The sequence below is a fragment of the Salvelinus fontinalis genome, chromosome 3 (assembly GCF_029448725.1).
Source record: "Salvelinus fontinalis isolate EN_2023a chromosome 3, ASM2944872v1, whole genome shotgun sequence".
NCBI classification, from domain to species: domain Eukaryota; kingdom Metazoa; phylum Chordata; class Actinopteri; order Salmoniformes; family Salmonidae; genus Salvelinus; species Salvelinus fontinalis.
In genome coordinates, this window is record NC_074667.1 from 54,059,050 (window position 1) to 54,075,583 (window position 16,534).

Here is a 16,534-nt window from a genome sequence, read left to right on the forward strand (position 1 = left end):
CCTGGTCAGTCCCTGGATGGGAGACCAGATGCTGCTGGAAGTGGTGTTGGAGGGCCAGTAGGAGGCACTCTTTCCTCTGGTCTAAAAAATATCCCAATGCCCCAGAGCAGTGATTGGGGACACTGCCCTGTGTAGGGTGCCGTCTTTCGGATGGGACGTTAAACGGGTGTCCTGACTCTCTGAGGTCATTAAAGATCCCATGGCACTTATCGTAAGAGTAGGGGTGTTAACCCCGGTGTCCTGGCTAATTTCCCAATCTGGCCCTCAAACCATCATGGTCACCTAATAATCCCCAGTTTACAATTGGCTCATTCATCCCCCTCCTCTCCCCTGTAACTATTCCCCAGGTCGTTGCTGCAAATGAGAACGTGTTCTCAGTCAACTTACCTGGTAAAATACGCGGTAAATAAAATATGGAATCATGTAGTAACCAAAAAAGTGTAAAACAAATCAATTTATATTTTAGACTCTTCAAAGTAGCCACCCTGTGCCTTCAGGACAGCTTTGCACACTCTTGGCATTATGTCAATCAGCTTCACCTGGAATGCCTTTCCAACAGTGTTGAAGGAGTTCCCACTTTTGCTGAGCACCTGTTGGCTGCGGTCCAACTCATCCCAAACCATCTCAATTGGGTTGAGGTGGGTGATTGTGGAGGCCAGGTCATCTGATGCAGCACTCCATCACTCTCCTTCTTGGTCAAATAGCCCTTACACAGCCTGGAGGTGTGTTGGGTCATTGTCCTGTTGAAAAACAAATGATAGTCCCACTAAGAGCGAACTAGATGGAATGGTCGTATCGCTGCAGAATGCTGTGGTAGCCATGCTGGTTAAGTGTGCCTTGAATTCTAAATAAATCACTGACAGTGTCACCAGCAAAGCTCTCCCACACCATCACACCTCCTCCTCCATGTTTCACGGTGGGAACCATACATGCGGAGATCATCCGTTCACCTACTCTGCGTCTCACAAAGACACGGCGGTTGGAACCAGAAATCTCAAATTTGGACTCATCAGATCAAAGGACAGATTTCCACTGGTCTATTGTCCATTGCTTGTGTTTCTTGGCCGAAGTAAGTGTCTTCTTATTATTGGTGTCCTTTAGTAGTGGTTTCTTTGCAGCAAAATTGACCTTGAATGCCTGATTCACGCAGTCTCCTCTGAACAGTTGATGTCGACATGTGTCCGTTACTTGAACTCTGTAAAGCATTTATTTGGGCTGCAATTTCTGAGGCTGGTAACTCTAATGAACTTATCATTTACAGCAGAGGTAACTCTGGGTCTCCTTTCCTGTGGCGGTCATCAAAAGAGCCAGTTTCATCAAAGCGCTTTATGGTTTTTGCAACTGCACTTGAAGAAACGTTCTAAGTTCTTGACATTTTCTGGATTGACTGAACTTCATGTCTAAAAGTAATGATGGACTTTTGTTACCCTTTGCTTATTTGAGCTGTTCTTGCCATAATATGGACTTGATCTTTTACCAAATAGGGCTATCTTCTGTATACTACTCCTACCTTGTCACAACACAACTGATTAGCTCAAACGCATGACGAAGGAAAGAAATTCAACAAATTAACTTTTAACAAGGTACACTAATTGAAATGCATTCCAGGTGACTACCTCATGAAGCTGGTTGATAGAATGAGAAGAGTGTTCAAAGGTGTCATTAAGGCAAAGGGTGGCTACTTTGAACAATAAATAAAATATATTTTGATTTGTTTAACACTTTTTTGGTTACTATATGATTCCATATGTGTTGTTTCATAGTTTTGATGTCTTCACTATTATTCTACAATGTAGAAAATAGTAATAATAAAGAAAAACCCTTGAATGAGTAGGTGTGTCCAAATTTTTGACTGGTACTATATATATATATATACATATATATATATACATATATAATTTCTCCGCTTGAGGGCCCCCCATACTCCACTCGAGGCATCCCCAACCCAGCCCACCCCGACAAATGACCCGCTGTCATGGGCTGCTCAGCTCATCGCTCTCATTCTGTCTTACTTCAGCAAGTTGGTTCAGCAACAGCAAAATCTGCAGGAAGCTTAAAACTTGCAATGGAAATAGTTGGAAGGGGGGTTTTGTCTGGCCACTGTGCCCAGGTTAATGAGGCCACATTGTTGACAAAAAAGGCCTCCAAAAAAGTAAATAAATCCATACAGCTGAATAATAATTCATAATATAGATCAATACTTTATTTTCATAGATATACAAATATTTTTCTCAGAATAGTAGAAACAAGTGTCATTAATCACCCATGGACTGGTTCATTATAATGGACTATTCCACCCTGACAGAGTTCCCGTGCATTGTTTCACGCGATATGATTGCAAACATAACTTTCATTGAAATGAACTTGCAGCAATGAGGCGCTTTCAGAACGGGGCAGAGAAAAAATATATATAATAATAATACATTTTAACAGAAAAATGCAATCTTAAAGCATTTCTTTAGTAAAAAGACAGGTGCTGCTGATAATACTGCCTTTGTTGTCGAGGCAGGGGCCATGTACAGTATGTGTAGCACATGTATCGCTGCTGTCTGGTTAAAAAGAGTATGGCATGTCATACTCCTTTTGGCCAGACAGCATCAGATACATGAGCTACATATAGTAAGACAGAGGGGCGTTGTTTCCCTCACTCGGATGCTTTCTCAAGTGAGATCGTTTCAGCCACTTGGATGCTGGAATTATTTTTGGATGAATGTGCAAAGGTAATCTACTTTCTGTAGTCATTTATTTAACAAACAGATGAAAACATGACTGGTTGGGTTCATGATTGTGTTCATGGCACATACATTTTTATTGTCAAATTACATGTCTTTACTATAAAACATTGTAGACACATGGGGGAGGGGGCTCAAACTGGCCTCTGTCTCAAGCCTCCAAATCACTAAGTCTGCCCCTGACCGTTTGGTAGCATCAGGCAGCTAACCCATTTAGAGGCATTTTGAGCCCTTTAAGAAACAGGCGGCAGGCACATTCTTCACAAGTTGCTCTGGGGAGCAATATCACAGGCTTGCGTGTTGCTAACAGATGCCTGGCAAGAGTAAACAGGCGTTTTGCTGCCATCACTTTGCTCCCCTCCAGACTCCAGCTCTTCTCTTCCCTCTCTGTCACCCAGCATGCCCAGTTTCAGATCTGGGGTCTGACGGCGTGAATGAACATTGACGTCTGTTTTCCACAGTGTGGCGCGTAGATTATTAATGAAATATAAAAAGCCAGTTTCACTACACCGCTTTTGCATTAGCAGGCTAGTACCTCCATTGGTAATCCATCCCGCCAACCCCAATACACACATTCACACACCCTATGTATCTGTGTACTGTCGTGGCCTCTGAAGCCCAAATAGATGCCTTAATCTGAGGCAAATGCAGTTGCAAGGATTAGGGCTTTATTGAAACAAATAAGTGTTTTAATGGGAGAAAGTCCCAGTTTCAATTTCAATACCTAGCTTAACCCTTATCTGCCAAATTCCTTAGGGCCTCTTCTATGTTAATGGGATCTACGTTGCACTTGCATTGGGGGTGTTAACAAGCACATCCTATTAATATTAATTACCCATAAGTTTTCTGTGTAGGAAATACTTTCTTGATACATATTAACTCTAACTTTATTCCTAATAAATTGGGTCAAATGGGCCACCCTAAAAGAATAGTTTCTCCAAAAAAGGCATTATTATTCAACTAGATGTAAACATTCCATTCCACTGAATAGTTTTTTTGTTTAAAGAGTGTTTTGACAATGGCTATTAAAACCAGCCATGTTTGGGCTTGTACTTTCCCAACCCAAGCCTCCTGAGGCCCTGTTAAAACGGTTCCTTATTTACAACACTAAACACACAATCTGCTCAACAAGAACAGACCAATACCAGTGTGTGTGTGCGCTCGTGCGTGCGTGTGTTGGTGTGTGAGCATACGTGTGTGTATGTGTATGCGATCGGGAGGTTTAGGGATGTGTTTGTGGGTATTACATTAAATAAAACATCATCGATGCATTTAGTCAAAACCCTAGAGTCAGTTCAGCACTCCTAATAAGCCATCTAATAATGAACCAACACAGACGTGTTTCCCTGTCTGACTCTCCACATTAGCTGCTTCAGACAATTGCAAAGAAGTTTACAGTTTCCCTCTTCAGCACAAACGCACAGACACGGCCATCATCCGGGTGCCCCACAATGAGAGCCACTTCAGGCTTCCTAATGATACCAGCATACACGTCCATAATTTACATAGAAAGCAGTGGCCACACTGATCCAACATTACACACTAGATGCATTTAGTAGAGTAGGTCGAGAGCTTCAAGTTCCTCGGTGTCCACATCACTAAGGAATTAACATGGTCCACACACACCAACAGTCGTGAAGTAGGCACGACAACACCTCTTCCCCCTCAGGAGGATGGAAAGATTTGGCATGGGCCCACACATCTTGACTGGCTGCATCACTGCTTGGTATGGCAACTGCTTCGCCTCCAACCGCAAGGCACAACAGTGGGTAGTGCGTATGGCCCAATACATCACTTGAGCCGAGCTCCCTACCATCCAGGACATCTATACCAAGCGGTGTCAGAGAGGAAGGCCCTAAGACTGCCAAATACACTACATGACCAAAAGTATGTGGACACCTGCTCGTTGAACATCTCATTCCAAAATCATGGGCATTAATATGGAGTTGGTCCCCCCTTTGCTGCTATAACAGCCTCCACTCTTCTGGGAAGGCTTTCCACTAGATGCTGCAGGGAATTGCTTCCATTCAGTCACAAGAGCTTTAATGGGGTCGGGCACTGATGTTGGGCGATTAGGCCTTGCTCACAGTCGTCATTCCAATTCATCCTAAAGATGTTCGATGGGGTTGAGGTCAGGGCTCTATGTCCCAGTCAGTCAAGTTCTTCCACACCAATCTTGACAAACCATTTCTGTATGGACCTTGCTTTGTACACGGGGGCATTGTCATGCTGAATCAGGAAAGGGCCTTCCCCAAACTATAGCTACAAAGTTGGAAGCACAGAATCATCTAGAATATAGCGTTAAGATTTCACTTTACTGGAACTACGGGCCTAGCCCAAACCATGAAAAACAGCCCCAGACCATTATTCCTCCTCCACCAAACTTTACAGTTGGCACTATGCACTGGGGCTGGTAGCATTCCCTTGGCATCCGCCAAACCCAGATTTGTTCCGTCGGACACCCAGATGGTGAAGCGTGATTCATCACTCCAGAGAACATGTTTCTACTGCTCCAGAGTCCAATGGCTGCGAGCTTTACACCACTCCAGCTGACGCTTAGCATTGACCTTTGACCTTAGACTTGTGCGTGGCTCCTCGGCCATGGAAACCCCTTTAATGAAGCCCCCGACGAACAGTTATTGTGCTGACGTTGCTTCCAGAGGCAGTTTGGAACTCGGTAGTGAGTGTTGCAACCGAGGACAGACAATTTTTACGCACTATGTGCATCAGCACTTGGCTGTCCCGTTCTCTGAGCTTGTGTGGCCTACCACTTCGCGGCTGAGCCGTTGTTGCTCCTAGACGTTTCCACTTCACCGTTACATCATCCTGATAAATACGGGATACAGAACAATACACCTTCCACTACATTACATCCCATCCTGACCGTTTGACCTGAAATCCATTATCCCTGTGTTTCATGTGGCCAGGGTTAGCTACAGTATAGTATGGAGCGACTTACCTTGCAGCGTTGCAGGCTTGTTGGGGCATGAGGGAAGTTAAGAGTCTCTCTGATTACCTCATTGTCAAACAACTCCTCAGATCCCCCCCCCGCTTGCCCAAATGAACCAGCCCCGGGGAGGGTGTGTAAACAGGATGTCAACCCATGGATCAGTCAACTATTTTAAACTTGGGGGTTTGGTATGGTATGCAAACATGTGACCTGTGCTGCATCTCTCTGCTGCTGATCATCTCACGGGCTGAAAGGACACGCTTCAGGTACACTTAACAAAATGGATGATTTCATGAGCTGGCCATTTTGGAACTTAGCCATAGAGAGGGGTGCTGCTCATGTGTTTACCTCCAAAACTCAGGAAGAAAACTCAACAAGACATGACAAAAGGCTTCAGAAGTCATACTGGGATAGACTAAACAGATCTCTCTTCCCTGGGAGAAAAATATATTGCATGTAACAATTAACTAAACTCAAAAAGCAATATGGTTCAATTGCGGAAGGCTTAGGAATCGACAAAAACAGTGATGAAGTTTTCTTGTGACACATGGCGTGTTTTTTTCTAATTATCTTTTCCCTTTTCTACATACAAGCACATTACTGTTCAATTTCCACCTCCATCAGTATGATTATTAATCAGATCACACATCAATTGCCAGAACCACCCAAGAAATCAGCCTGTAATAAAACTGTCATCTGCTCCACTATAAAGACAGATGCTGTGAGTTGTGTGATAACATAATTAAACTGTTCTGGGAGGGATTCCATACAATTATTCAAATTGGAAGAGCACTATCGTTTTACCAACAAAGCAATTTAGGGCAATATTTAGTGTCATAACACTGATGTTATCCGTTCCCCCAGATTTCCAATAAGTTGGAGCCCCTACCGTCCCCAGCCTGATCTGACAATATGAACAGTTTACAAGCAGATACCTGAGAGCACTGAGAGATGAAGGAAAGACAATCCACAGCATAACACAGGTGGCTGCGAGTGACACAGAAACATAGCCGTGTGTATCCTTTAAACATGATCCTCTCTGAGATGAGGAGGGGTGTGTGTGTGTGCACTTGTGTGCGTGGCATGCATATGTGTCATTGACTGCAACCCTCAGGAAGGAAACACACAATGAGAGAATAATGCGTCATAGCCTTTGGACACCAACCACACAGAGAAACCAGCCCTCTATCATACCTATTGGTTATGCAGTACTGAGCAGATATACTGCTGTGAGAAAACAAAAAGCTGAATTTAATTAAATTAAAATGTGTGGCGATAACGAGTGTTTTTTACTTGTAGTAAAGAGGGGTGGATCTGTTCCGCTGAACTCCACAGTCAAGTGGACGCAATCAGCATCCAGCAGTCCAGCAGCAAGAGAGCTGCTCTGAGCTCACCTCTGACCTGATGATTTTAACCTCTGATCTAAATGCCAGTGAGTCTGACCACTAGTCTGCTCTACAGACCAGGACACAGGCCTCAGCAGCCCTGGCCCTGCTACACTGTACTGTACTGGGCAGTACTGGGCCTGGATGTCTACTCTACAGTACAGGGTTGGCAACGTGGGAGAAAGTCATGTGAGTCTTCTTATCACTTAGCAATTCCTCCTCCGGTGAGTAGAGTTCAGTGATGATAGACACACAGACAGACAGACAACCAAGGCTGTGCTGAGCAGTGTGTGTGTGTGTGTGTGTGTGTGTGTGTGTGTGTGTGTGTGTGTGTGTGTGTGTGTGTGTGTGTGTGTGTGTGTGTGTGTGTGTGTGTGTGTGTGTGTGTGTGTGTGTGTGTGTGTGTGTGTGTGTGTGTGTGTGTGTGTGTATCTCTCTCTCTTCCACCATGTCGAGAGGGACCTTGTTATACTTTATATTATGCAAACAGCGAACCTGTGTCTGCGGCTCCACGTGAAGAGCCAAAGTGTTGCTCTCCAGACAGTACTGATGGTCCTGCTTCAACAGAGAAGAGAAATTAAAGGGAAAAAAGTTGGTTTGCCTTATCTTGCGATTTGTGACAAAGCTTTAGAGAACTTGTCTGACAAAGAAGCCTGGATTGATATTTCTGCTGTAAAGGATAAGCAATGATTCATCTGACTGTTGTTCTTTTTCTGATGATATTGTTGGAGTGTACACTGAGTGGACAAAACATTATGAACATTATGACCATGTTGACATTATGAGTCAACATGGTCCAGCATCCCTGTGGAACGCTTTCGACACCTTGTAGAGTCCATGCAATGATGAATCGAGGCTGTTCTGAGGGCAAAAGGTGGGGCAACTCAATATTCTGAATGTTTTGTACACTCAGTGTATTTTCTAGAGAAGCCAGATTTTTTGAGGCCACAGTCTGCGTTATTTAATATTTCCATCACATGTTTATGTAAGCCCTTTAAGCTTGCCAGATAACTTAATTTTCCTTGTGATCATCTTCTCCTGCAACGTTCTCCTGCAGCTTCAACAAAGGGTAAAAGGGTGTTCAATATTAGGAAGGTGTTCTTAATGTTTTGTAAACTTAATGTATTTTCTATCACTGAGGAACGATGATATTTGAGGAATCTCTCAAACTTCATGAAAGGGACACCTCTAAGAGACAGGATATTAATATTTAATACTCCACAGTTATATCAGCTGAATCCAATTTCTAGGAGAGGAATCGGTTGCTTGCATAAACATGTGCAGGATTACGAATGCAATGCCTAAATCAACCATAAATCACAATCAACAACAGTACATGTAGTAACTTGAATGTGCAGGAGTCAACAGCAGCCTACAGTATCTAACTGTTCAATCACATCATCACTATGACTGCCTGCTTGTTGATGTGGTTGGCTGCATCTGGTCTAATCTGTGACTGCTCCTTTGGACATCGGAACTTCCTCTTGCAAAATCAATAACAACAAAACAAACGGAAAACCCGTAAATGTTTAGCTATTGCAAAAACACAGCCCCTTTTAAGAAATATATTTGTCTTTATCATGTCTATAATCTTCACTTCCTCATTAAAGGGATTTCTGAAAACCACAACTTCTGCACCATCAGCAAGAAAGTTTAGAGAAAACATAAAAGAAAGGAGTCATATTGAGAAAATATAGGGTGCAAACCTTCTGTTTGGTTGACACAACAATACACTATATTTATCCACCAAATGGGAACATTTCTGTTCAAACATAAAATGTGTCTATACAGTGATTGGCCAATAATGGGAAACCACTTTGATTGGAGATTTAGATAAGCCAGGAGAGCGCCTTGTTTCTGCAGAGGTATTACAGCCCAGTATTTGACTTACTAATAGAGATGTTTAAACCAAGCTTATGGTCCACTTCCCACAAATCTGACTGGTCTACAAGATAAATTCCACTGTCAGAATCAAGATGATCAAACAGATTACAATTATTGTATCCCCTATCTTTATTAATGAGCACTGTCTTTCACAGTTATGTTCCCTAATAAGAATAAATGGTATACCACCACCAGGTTTGTTGTTCACCCTGACTTGATTTCTGCATCACCAAAAGGGAAATGGTGTCTTGGATGTTTCTCAGAGAAGCCCACATATCTGTCAAGTTACCGCCTATATTAGCGCAACCAGCAAATAAAACTTAAAAGACAGACTGCAAAATGCCACAAAAGTAAAAGTTATCAAGTAATTGAGCGAAGATCTTAATGCCCATGGGACAATTAACATGGTTCATGATCCATGAATGAAAATCCTGGGTTAGCCTAATGGGAGAATAAAAACACAGGTGCATTCCCCCAGAACTCTCCACTGGTAAGTACCCTATCAAAGGAGAACGTCAGGAGCGGAGAATGAGACATCTCGTTCTTCATCCCGAACCATGCACCATTTATCACACAGAACAATTAATCCATCCGCCTCTCTCTCTCCATCATAAACCGTATGGTACGCCACAGACATTAAGCATGGGCTTTCTTTGTTCAAAGGGACAAACAGAAAGAAAAATATCTACAATTTATTGAAATTAACAGGAAAAAAATTCTACAGGACTAAATTCATGAGTAATGTTTTTATTTCTACATTATTTTCCTAAATGACTGATCTGAGAGAATCATTATCCCATCCATATGACCAGAGAACAGAGACCAGTGCCGGACAGTTGGCTCTTTACCTCGGGTGAAGGATTTTTTTTCTCTCTCACTCTCCTCGGTGTCAAGTGTGCATCCATGCCACATTTCCCTGCTCTCTCTCTCCCTCTCGTCTGCCTCACATTCATCAAAGTTGTAACCCCTGTTGTCTTTGCACAGCGAATCAGAATGCGCCCCTGGCAAAGAATGAAGGAAAAGTCAACAGGAATTAAGTGTCAGTGCAACTGTTTACTCAACTGTGGCCCGCAGTTATTGAAATTGTATCCATGGTTTTGTGCGACTACTGCAGTAATGAATTCAGTATGGCTGTGATTTTCTCACTGACGACATGTTAATGTTGAGCTGGAGAAAATAAGGGAGACGGCTAGAACAGCAGTGATGAAGGGGAGAGGAGGGAGGGACAGCCATGTGGAGTAGACCGCCTATAGGTCTAACAAGTAAAGGACGTTTGCAGACACATCTTTATTTGTCTACTTTTTCTGTTATTGCTGAAGGAATTATTGTAAATTGTGCATTTGCAACTTTGCTGGTGTTAATGTTACTGGCTTGCAACAAATATGTGATTTCTTGGGCTATTACTCACAATGTGCTGTACGTGTTCACAAGCTGATTTTCCTGATAAGTGCTTCAAACGAATGACTGTTATTTTTATTGTGACAAAATGCATGTTTCAGCATTGTTCTTTACCTCATACAGATGTTGATAGATATACGGTGACAACAGGCAGCAACAAAAGAGGCTGTGCATCATGACTAAACTGCTCCTGACAACAACCCCAGTCATTCTTCAATGCCAAGACAGCATGAGACACAGTGATCTTTTCAATGCTGTTTCCTTAAACACGCTGTCGTGTGGCACACATAACACTGACACCAACAGAAAGAGCTTGTCTGTTTGCCTCAAGTCTCAGATGGTGAAAATGTTTTGGGCTTCACTAATAATAAATCTACCGCCATTCTATGGGCCTCATTGGTCGGACACAGAGGAGTGTGGCATTAGTTGTGAGTGTGAGGCGTGTTCACAATGAGCTAAGGGAAAATACTGTCAGCCCATTGCACAGTACAGCACTCCAACTGTCCGAGAATCGTGTGGCACCTATACACTTAAAATATGTTGACCTACCTCAATAAATACTTCACCAAAATGCAGATGCTGCATAATACACTAAACATGTCCGCATCCAAACACACAATCATTGAGAGCACTACCCTCTCTTTAAACATTCAACACGCTCTCCAATACACATAAATAATAGTCATGTGTTTATGTAGTTGATGTACTTTGGGTCGGGATGAAATATTAACAGGTACTTTAGAGGGGATAGGGACTGCTCTTGACATGAGAATAATCCACTCATTTTGACATTATTTTCATTAGGCCACTGTTGATACAGTCCCAAAAGGTTTTGCATGTCAGCAATCAAGTTGTCAAGATATAAGACTTTCAAAAAGCAAATAGTAACTTGATTGCTGACATGCAAAACATTTTAAGACTGTAACAACAGTGGAATAATGAAACAAATACCAAAATATCGTTTTTGAGGTGATTATTCCTTTAATTAAGACAGGTGTGAAGAGAGGAACCTAGTTGACCTGCTGCTGCTGGAGATGGATCAGGTCAGCTGCAGTGACGTCCACTGACGTGGCGCTCTTGGGCCTCGCGTCCCTGGCTCCGTCCTCCACGCTCGCTGCTCTGTTCTGACTGGCTGGACCGTTGCTTGCCGCCTCGGTCCCAGATTCTTGCATCATGACTTAAAAACCTGAGACAGCAGGGAGTAGGAGAAACAGCTGTTAAAACAAGGCACAGTACAGGGGATACAGTACATTTTAACCTGGGCCAAACTGTAAACGTGTAATTTCCTTACCACACGAGTTCACTTCTATAACAGGTTTTTCTATTGGTTCATTCCTGACTGTTTCTTGTTTGTTTGTTTGTTTGCATTGTACTCATAGACTCTCCTTCCACTGGGTGATGAACTAGTCTTTTGCTTTGTCTTTCCGGACTAGATACTTGCAGATGACATGTCCATACTGGGCTGGACGAAGGAGCATGGCTCAGGTTCTGTTAGTGTTCTGCTTCACGGCTGTGTGGAAGGCAGGGCATAAAAACACACATCTGAGAGAAACCTAACCTCAGTAAGGCAAAGCAGTGGAGTCCAAGAAAACACTCACCCTCACAAACAAAACACTTTCTATGGAAATTGATATATTTACTCCCAGAAGAACCACGCAGAATGGCTTTTTAATGGGAAACAGGTCCAACGGGTGGGCGTGCCTGCCTGCCAAAGGATCTCCATGAGAAACATCCATTTTAAAACACTCAAATCCTATGCGGTGCTCAATTAACACCAACATATGAGTCTATACCAAAATCATTTTCTGTTATTACTTCATTTTAAAGGAGAATGTGCTGTATACAAATGGTTACATATGCTCTATAATTGCATGTAATTCTATAATCCAACTAAAATAAAAAAATATTCAGCTGTAGATTTTTTACATTTTCAAGTCCTTATTGTTTCTCATTTTGATGATACACAAGCCAGACAGACATCCTCTCACCCCCCATCCCAACTCCCTCCCCTCGCTCCTGGGATGAGTATGAACTGAACGACACTGATGCTTATCTGGGTCTGCATTCCTGAAATCAGTGGTGAGATTTACATCTTTTGTGTTGGTCACAAGCCTGGTGCGGCGGGAGGCGCGTCTAGTTACCCAACTCCAAAGCAGTTAATGAAGCTGACCAAGTCAGGCAGAAGTAAATTAACTTGGCTGATCAATGATTTATACAAAGTAGAATAAATGCCCTTAAAACATTGGGCCTCGTCATGAAAGATGGTGGAAATGAGACTAAATGCAGATTTAAAATGTTGTGTTTAAGCCGTGTTATAGGGAGGCCAGTACGTGTTAATGTGTGCTCAACAGAGGGGCTGAGTCTCCTGAGATGCCAATCTAAACAAGAGACAGCCTATATGGAGGAGGTCAGAGACCTGGTCGTGCGGTGCAAGGACAACAACCTCTCCCTCATAGTGATCAAGACAAAGGAGATGATTGTGGACTACAGGAAAAAGATGACCGAGCACTCCCTCATTCTCATCGACGGGGTTGCAGTGGAGCAGGTTGAGAGCTTCAAGTTCCTTAGTGTCCACATCACCAACAAACTAACATGGTCCAAGCACCAAGACAGTCACCAAGACAGTCATGAAGAGGGCACTTCAAAACCTATTCCCCCTCAGGAGACTGAAAATATTTAGCATGGGTCCTCAGATCCTCAAAAGGTTCTACAGCTGCACCATCGAGAGCATCCTGACTGGTTGCATCACTGCCTGGTATGGCAATTGCTCGGCCTCTGACCGCAAGGCACTACAGAGGGTAGTGCGAACGGCACAGACCATCACTGGGGCCAAGCTTCCTGCCATCCAAGACCTCTATACCAGGCGGTGTCAGAGGAAGGCCCTAAAAATTGTCAAAGACTCCAGCCACCATAGTCAAAGACTGTTCTCTCTGCTACCGCACAGCAAGCGGTACCGGAGCCCCAAGTCTAGGTCCAAGAGGCTTCTAAACATATTCTACCCCTAAGCCATAAGACTCCTGAACACCTAATCAAATAGACTATTGGCTACCCCCCTTTTTATACCGCTTCTACTCTCTGTTGTTATCATCTATGCATAGTTACTTTAATAACTCTACCTACATGGTACATATTACCTCAACTAACCGGTGCCCCCCGCACATTGACTCTGTACCGGTACCCCCCTGTATATAGTCTCGCTACTGTTATTTTACTGCTGCTCTTTAATTACTTGTTACATTTATTTATTGTTCTTATACGTATTTTTTGAAACTGCATTGTCGTTTAGGGGCTTGTAAGTAAGCATTTCACTGTAAGGTCTACACCTGTTGTATTCGGCGCATGTGATTTGATTTGATTTGAAACAAGGCACAGCCGGCCCACAGCAGAGGAGCCACAATGGGGACTCACTCTGTCTGACAGACATTAAATGGAGCTTGACAGATTGTTATGTTCACATTTAATATCAGAAAACAAAATAAGCAAGATAACAATAGAATAGAATAGTATAGCTCAGAGATCATCAACTAGATTCAGCCAAGGGCCGTTTTTTTCTTGAGCGGATGGTCGGGGGCCCGAAATATAATTACAAATAATATGTAGACTGCAAATTGACCGCAAGAAGTCCAAACAGATACTGTATAATATTTGACCAAAACATAATAATTTCAAACCTTGCTTACATTTGTATCCGATCACATATATCTCTTTATTATGCATGGGATTAAAGGATTTCCAAAATTAAAATCACTTGGAGGTGATTTCCTGGTGTTTCTAGTCTTATGTCCAACAATAAAAATGTTACCCCCCCCCCCCCCCAACAAAAAAAAAAATAATTTTTTTGCTTACAAAATTTGGGGAGGGGGGGGGGGGGCAAATAAAACCACCCACGGGTCGCCAGTTGGAGAATCCTGGTATAGGTCGTTAAAACAATAAATTAAAATGTTACAGGCCTAACTATTTCAGTACTATCATCATCAGTACTTGTAAGCTACAAGTAGTAAAATCAGTAGCTACCACTATAATAATAATCACCATAGTGCACTATAATTTCAATCTTTACAAGGAAGAATGTCTCTGCTCTTCTTGCAAGCAGAACATCCTAGTGAGTCCTCATCAAATAATGTGGTCGGTATTGTTTCAGTTGTATGTCAACCGCCCCTTCACCTCAACTGTTGTGTATGCTATTTCCCCAATGGCTGAGCAGGCTCTTTTGGAGCTTCAGCCTGCCTTTATTGCCCTACAGAGGGCCTTTGTTGAACTAAAGTTAGTGCTTAATGCCTTTTAAAATCAAACATGTTGTTTTCCCATTCACATAGAAATGTATCGAATGATTAATGCTACGTACACTGAACACAAATATAAACGCAACATGCAACAATTGAAAAGATTTTACTGAGTTACAGTTCATAAAAGGAAATCAGTCAATTTAAATAAATTCATTAGGCCCTAATCTATGGATTTCACATGACTGGGAATACAGATATGCATCTGTTGGTCACAGATACCTTAAAAAAAAGTTAGGGGTGTGGATCGGAAAACCAGCCAGTATCTGGTGTGACCACCATTTGCCTCATGCAGTGTGACATCTCCTTCACATACAGTTGATCAGGCTGTTGATTGTGGCCTGTGTAATGTTGTCCCACTCGTCAATGGCTGTGTGAAGATGCTGGATATTGGCGGGAACTGGAACACGCTGTCGTACATGTCGATCAAGAGCATCCCAAACATGCTCAATGGGTGGCATGTCTGGTGAGTATGCAGACCATAGAAGAACTGGGACATTTTCAGCTTCCAGGAATTGTGTACAGATCCTTGCGACATGGGGCCGTGCATTATCATGCTGAAACATGAGATGATGGCGGCGGATGAACGGCACGACAATGGGCCTCAGGATCTCGTCACGGTATCTCTGTGCATTGCCATCGATAAAACGCAATTGTGTTCATTGTCAATAGCTTATGCCTGCCCATAGCATAATTCCACCACCACCATGGGTCACTCTGTTCACAACATTGACATCAGCAAACCGCTCGCCCACACGATGCAATACACGCTGTCTGCCATCTGCCCTGTACAGTAGAAACCTGGATTAATCCGTGAACAGCACACCTCTCCAGTATGTCACTGGCCATTGATGGTGAGCATTTTCCCACTGAAGTTGGTTATGATGCCGAACTGCAGTCAGGTCCAGACCCTGGTGAGGACGACGAGCACACAGATGAGCTTCCCTGAGACAATTTCTGACAGTTTGTGCCAAAATTCTTCAGTTGTGCAAACTCAGTTTCATTAGCTGTCCGGGTGGCTGGTCTCAGACGATTCTGTAGGTGAAGAAGCCGAATGTGGAGGTCCTGGGCTGGCATGGTTAAACGTGGTCTGCGGTTGGACGTACTGTCAAATTATCTAAAATTACATTGGAGGCGGCTTATGGCAGAAAAATTTACATTCAATTCTCTGGCAACAGCTCTGGTGGACATTCCTGCAGTCCGCATGCCGATTGCACGCTCTCTCAAAAGACATCTGTGGTATTGTGTTTTGTGACAAAACTGCACATTTTAGAGTGGCCTTTTATTGTTCCTAGCACAAGGTGAACCTGTGTAACGATCATGCTGTTTATTCAGCTTCTCTATATGCTACACCTGTCAGATTTAAAAAAAAAATATATATATTTCACCTTTATTTAACCAGGTAGGCTAGTTGAGAACAAGTTCTCATTTGCAACTGCGACCTGGCCAAGATAAAGCATAGCAGTGTGAACAGACAACAACACAGAGTTACACATGGAGTAAACAATAAACAAGTCAATAACATGGTAGAAAAAAAAGAGAATCTATATACAATGTGTGCAAAAGGCATGAGGTAGGCAATAAATCGAGTAATTACAATTTAGCAGATTAACACTGGAGTGATAAATCATCAGATGATCATGTGCAAGAAGAGATACTGGTGTGCAAAAGAGCAGAAAAGTAAATAAATAAAAGCAGTATGGGGGGTGAGGTAGGTAAATTGGGTGGGTAGTTTACAGATGGACTATGTACAGCTGCAGCGATCGGTTAGCTGCTCGGATAGCAGATTTTTAAAGTTGTTGAGGGAGATAAAAGTCTCCAACTTCAGAGATTTTTGCAATTCGTTCCAGTCGCAGGCAGCAGAGAACTGGAAGGAAAGGCGTCCAAATGAGGTTTTGGCTT

At 42.9% G+C, this 16,534-nt stretch overlaps 1 protein-coding gene across 7 annotated transcripts in view; it reads right to left on the reverse strand.

Annotated features, from left to right (window-relative positions):
• LOC129851127 (forkhead box protein P1-B-like) overlaps positions 1–16,534 on the reverse strand; it is a 246,278-nt gene that overhangs the window by 101,753 nt on the left and 127,991 nt on the right. For all 7 annotated transcript variants that reach the window (XM_055917425.1, XM_055917423.1, XM_055917428.1 and 4 more), the window contains one exon: positions 11,369–11,535. In XM_055917425.1, the coding sequence (XP_055773400.1) occupies positions 11,369–11,524 (156 nt within the window). In that variant the 5' untranslated portion in view covers positions 11,525–11,535. The remainder of the gene's footprint in view (positions 1–11,368; positions 11,536–16,534) is intronic.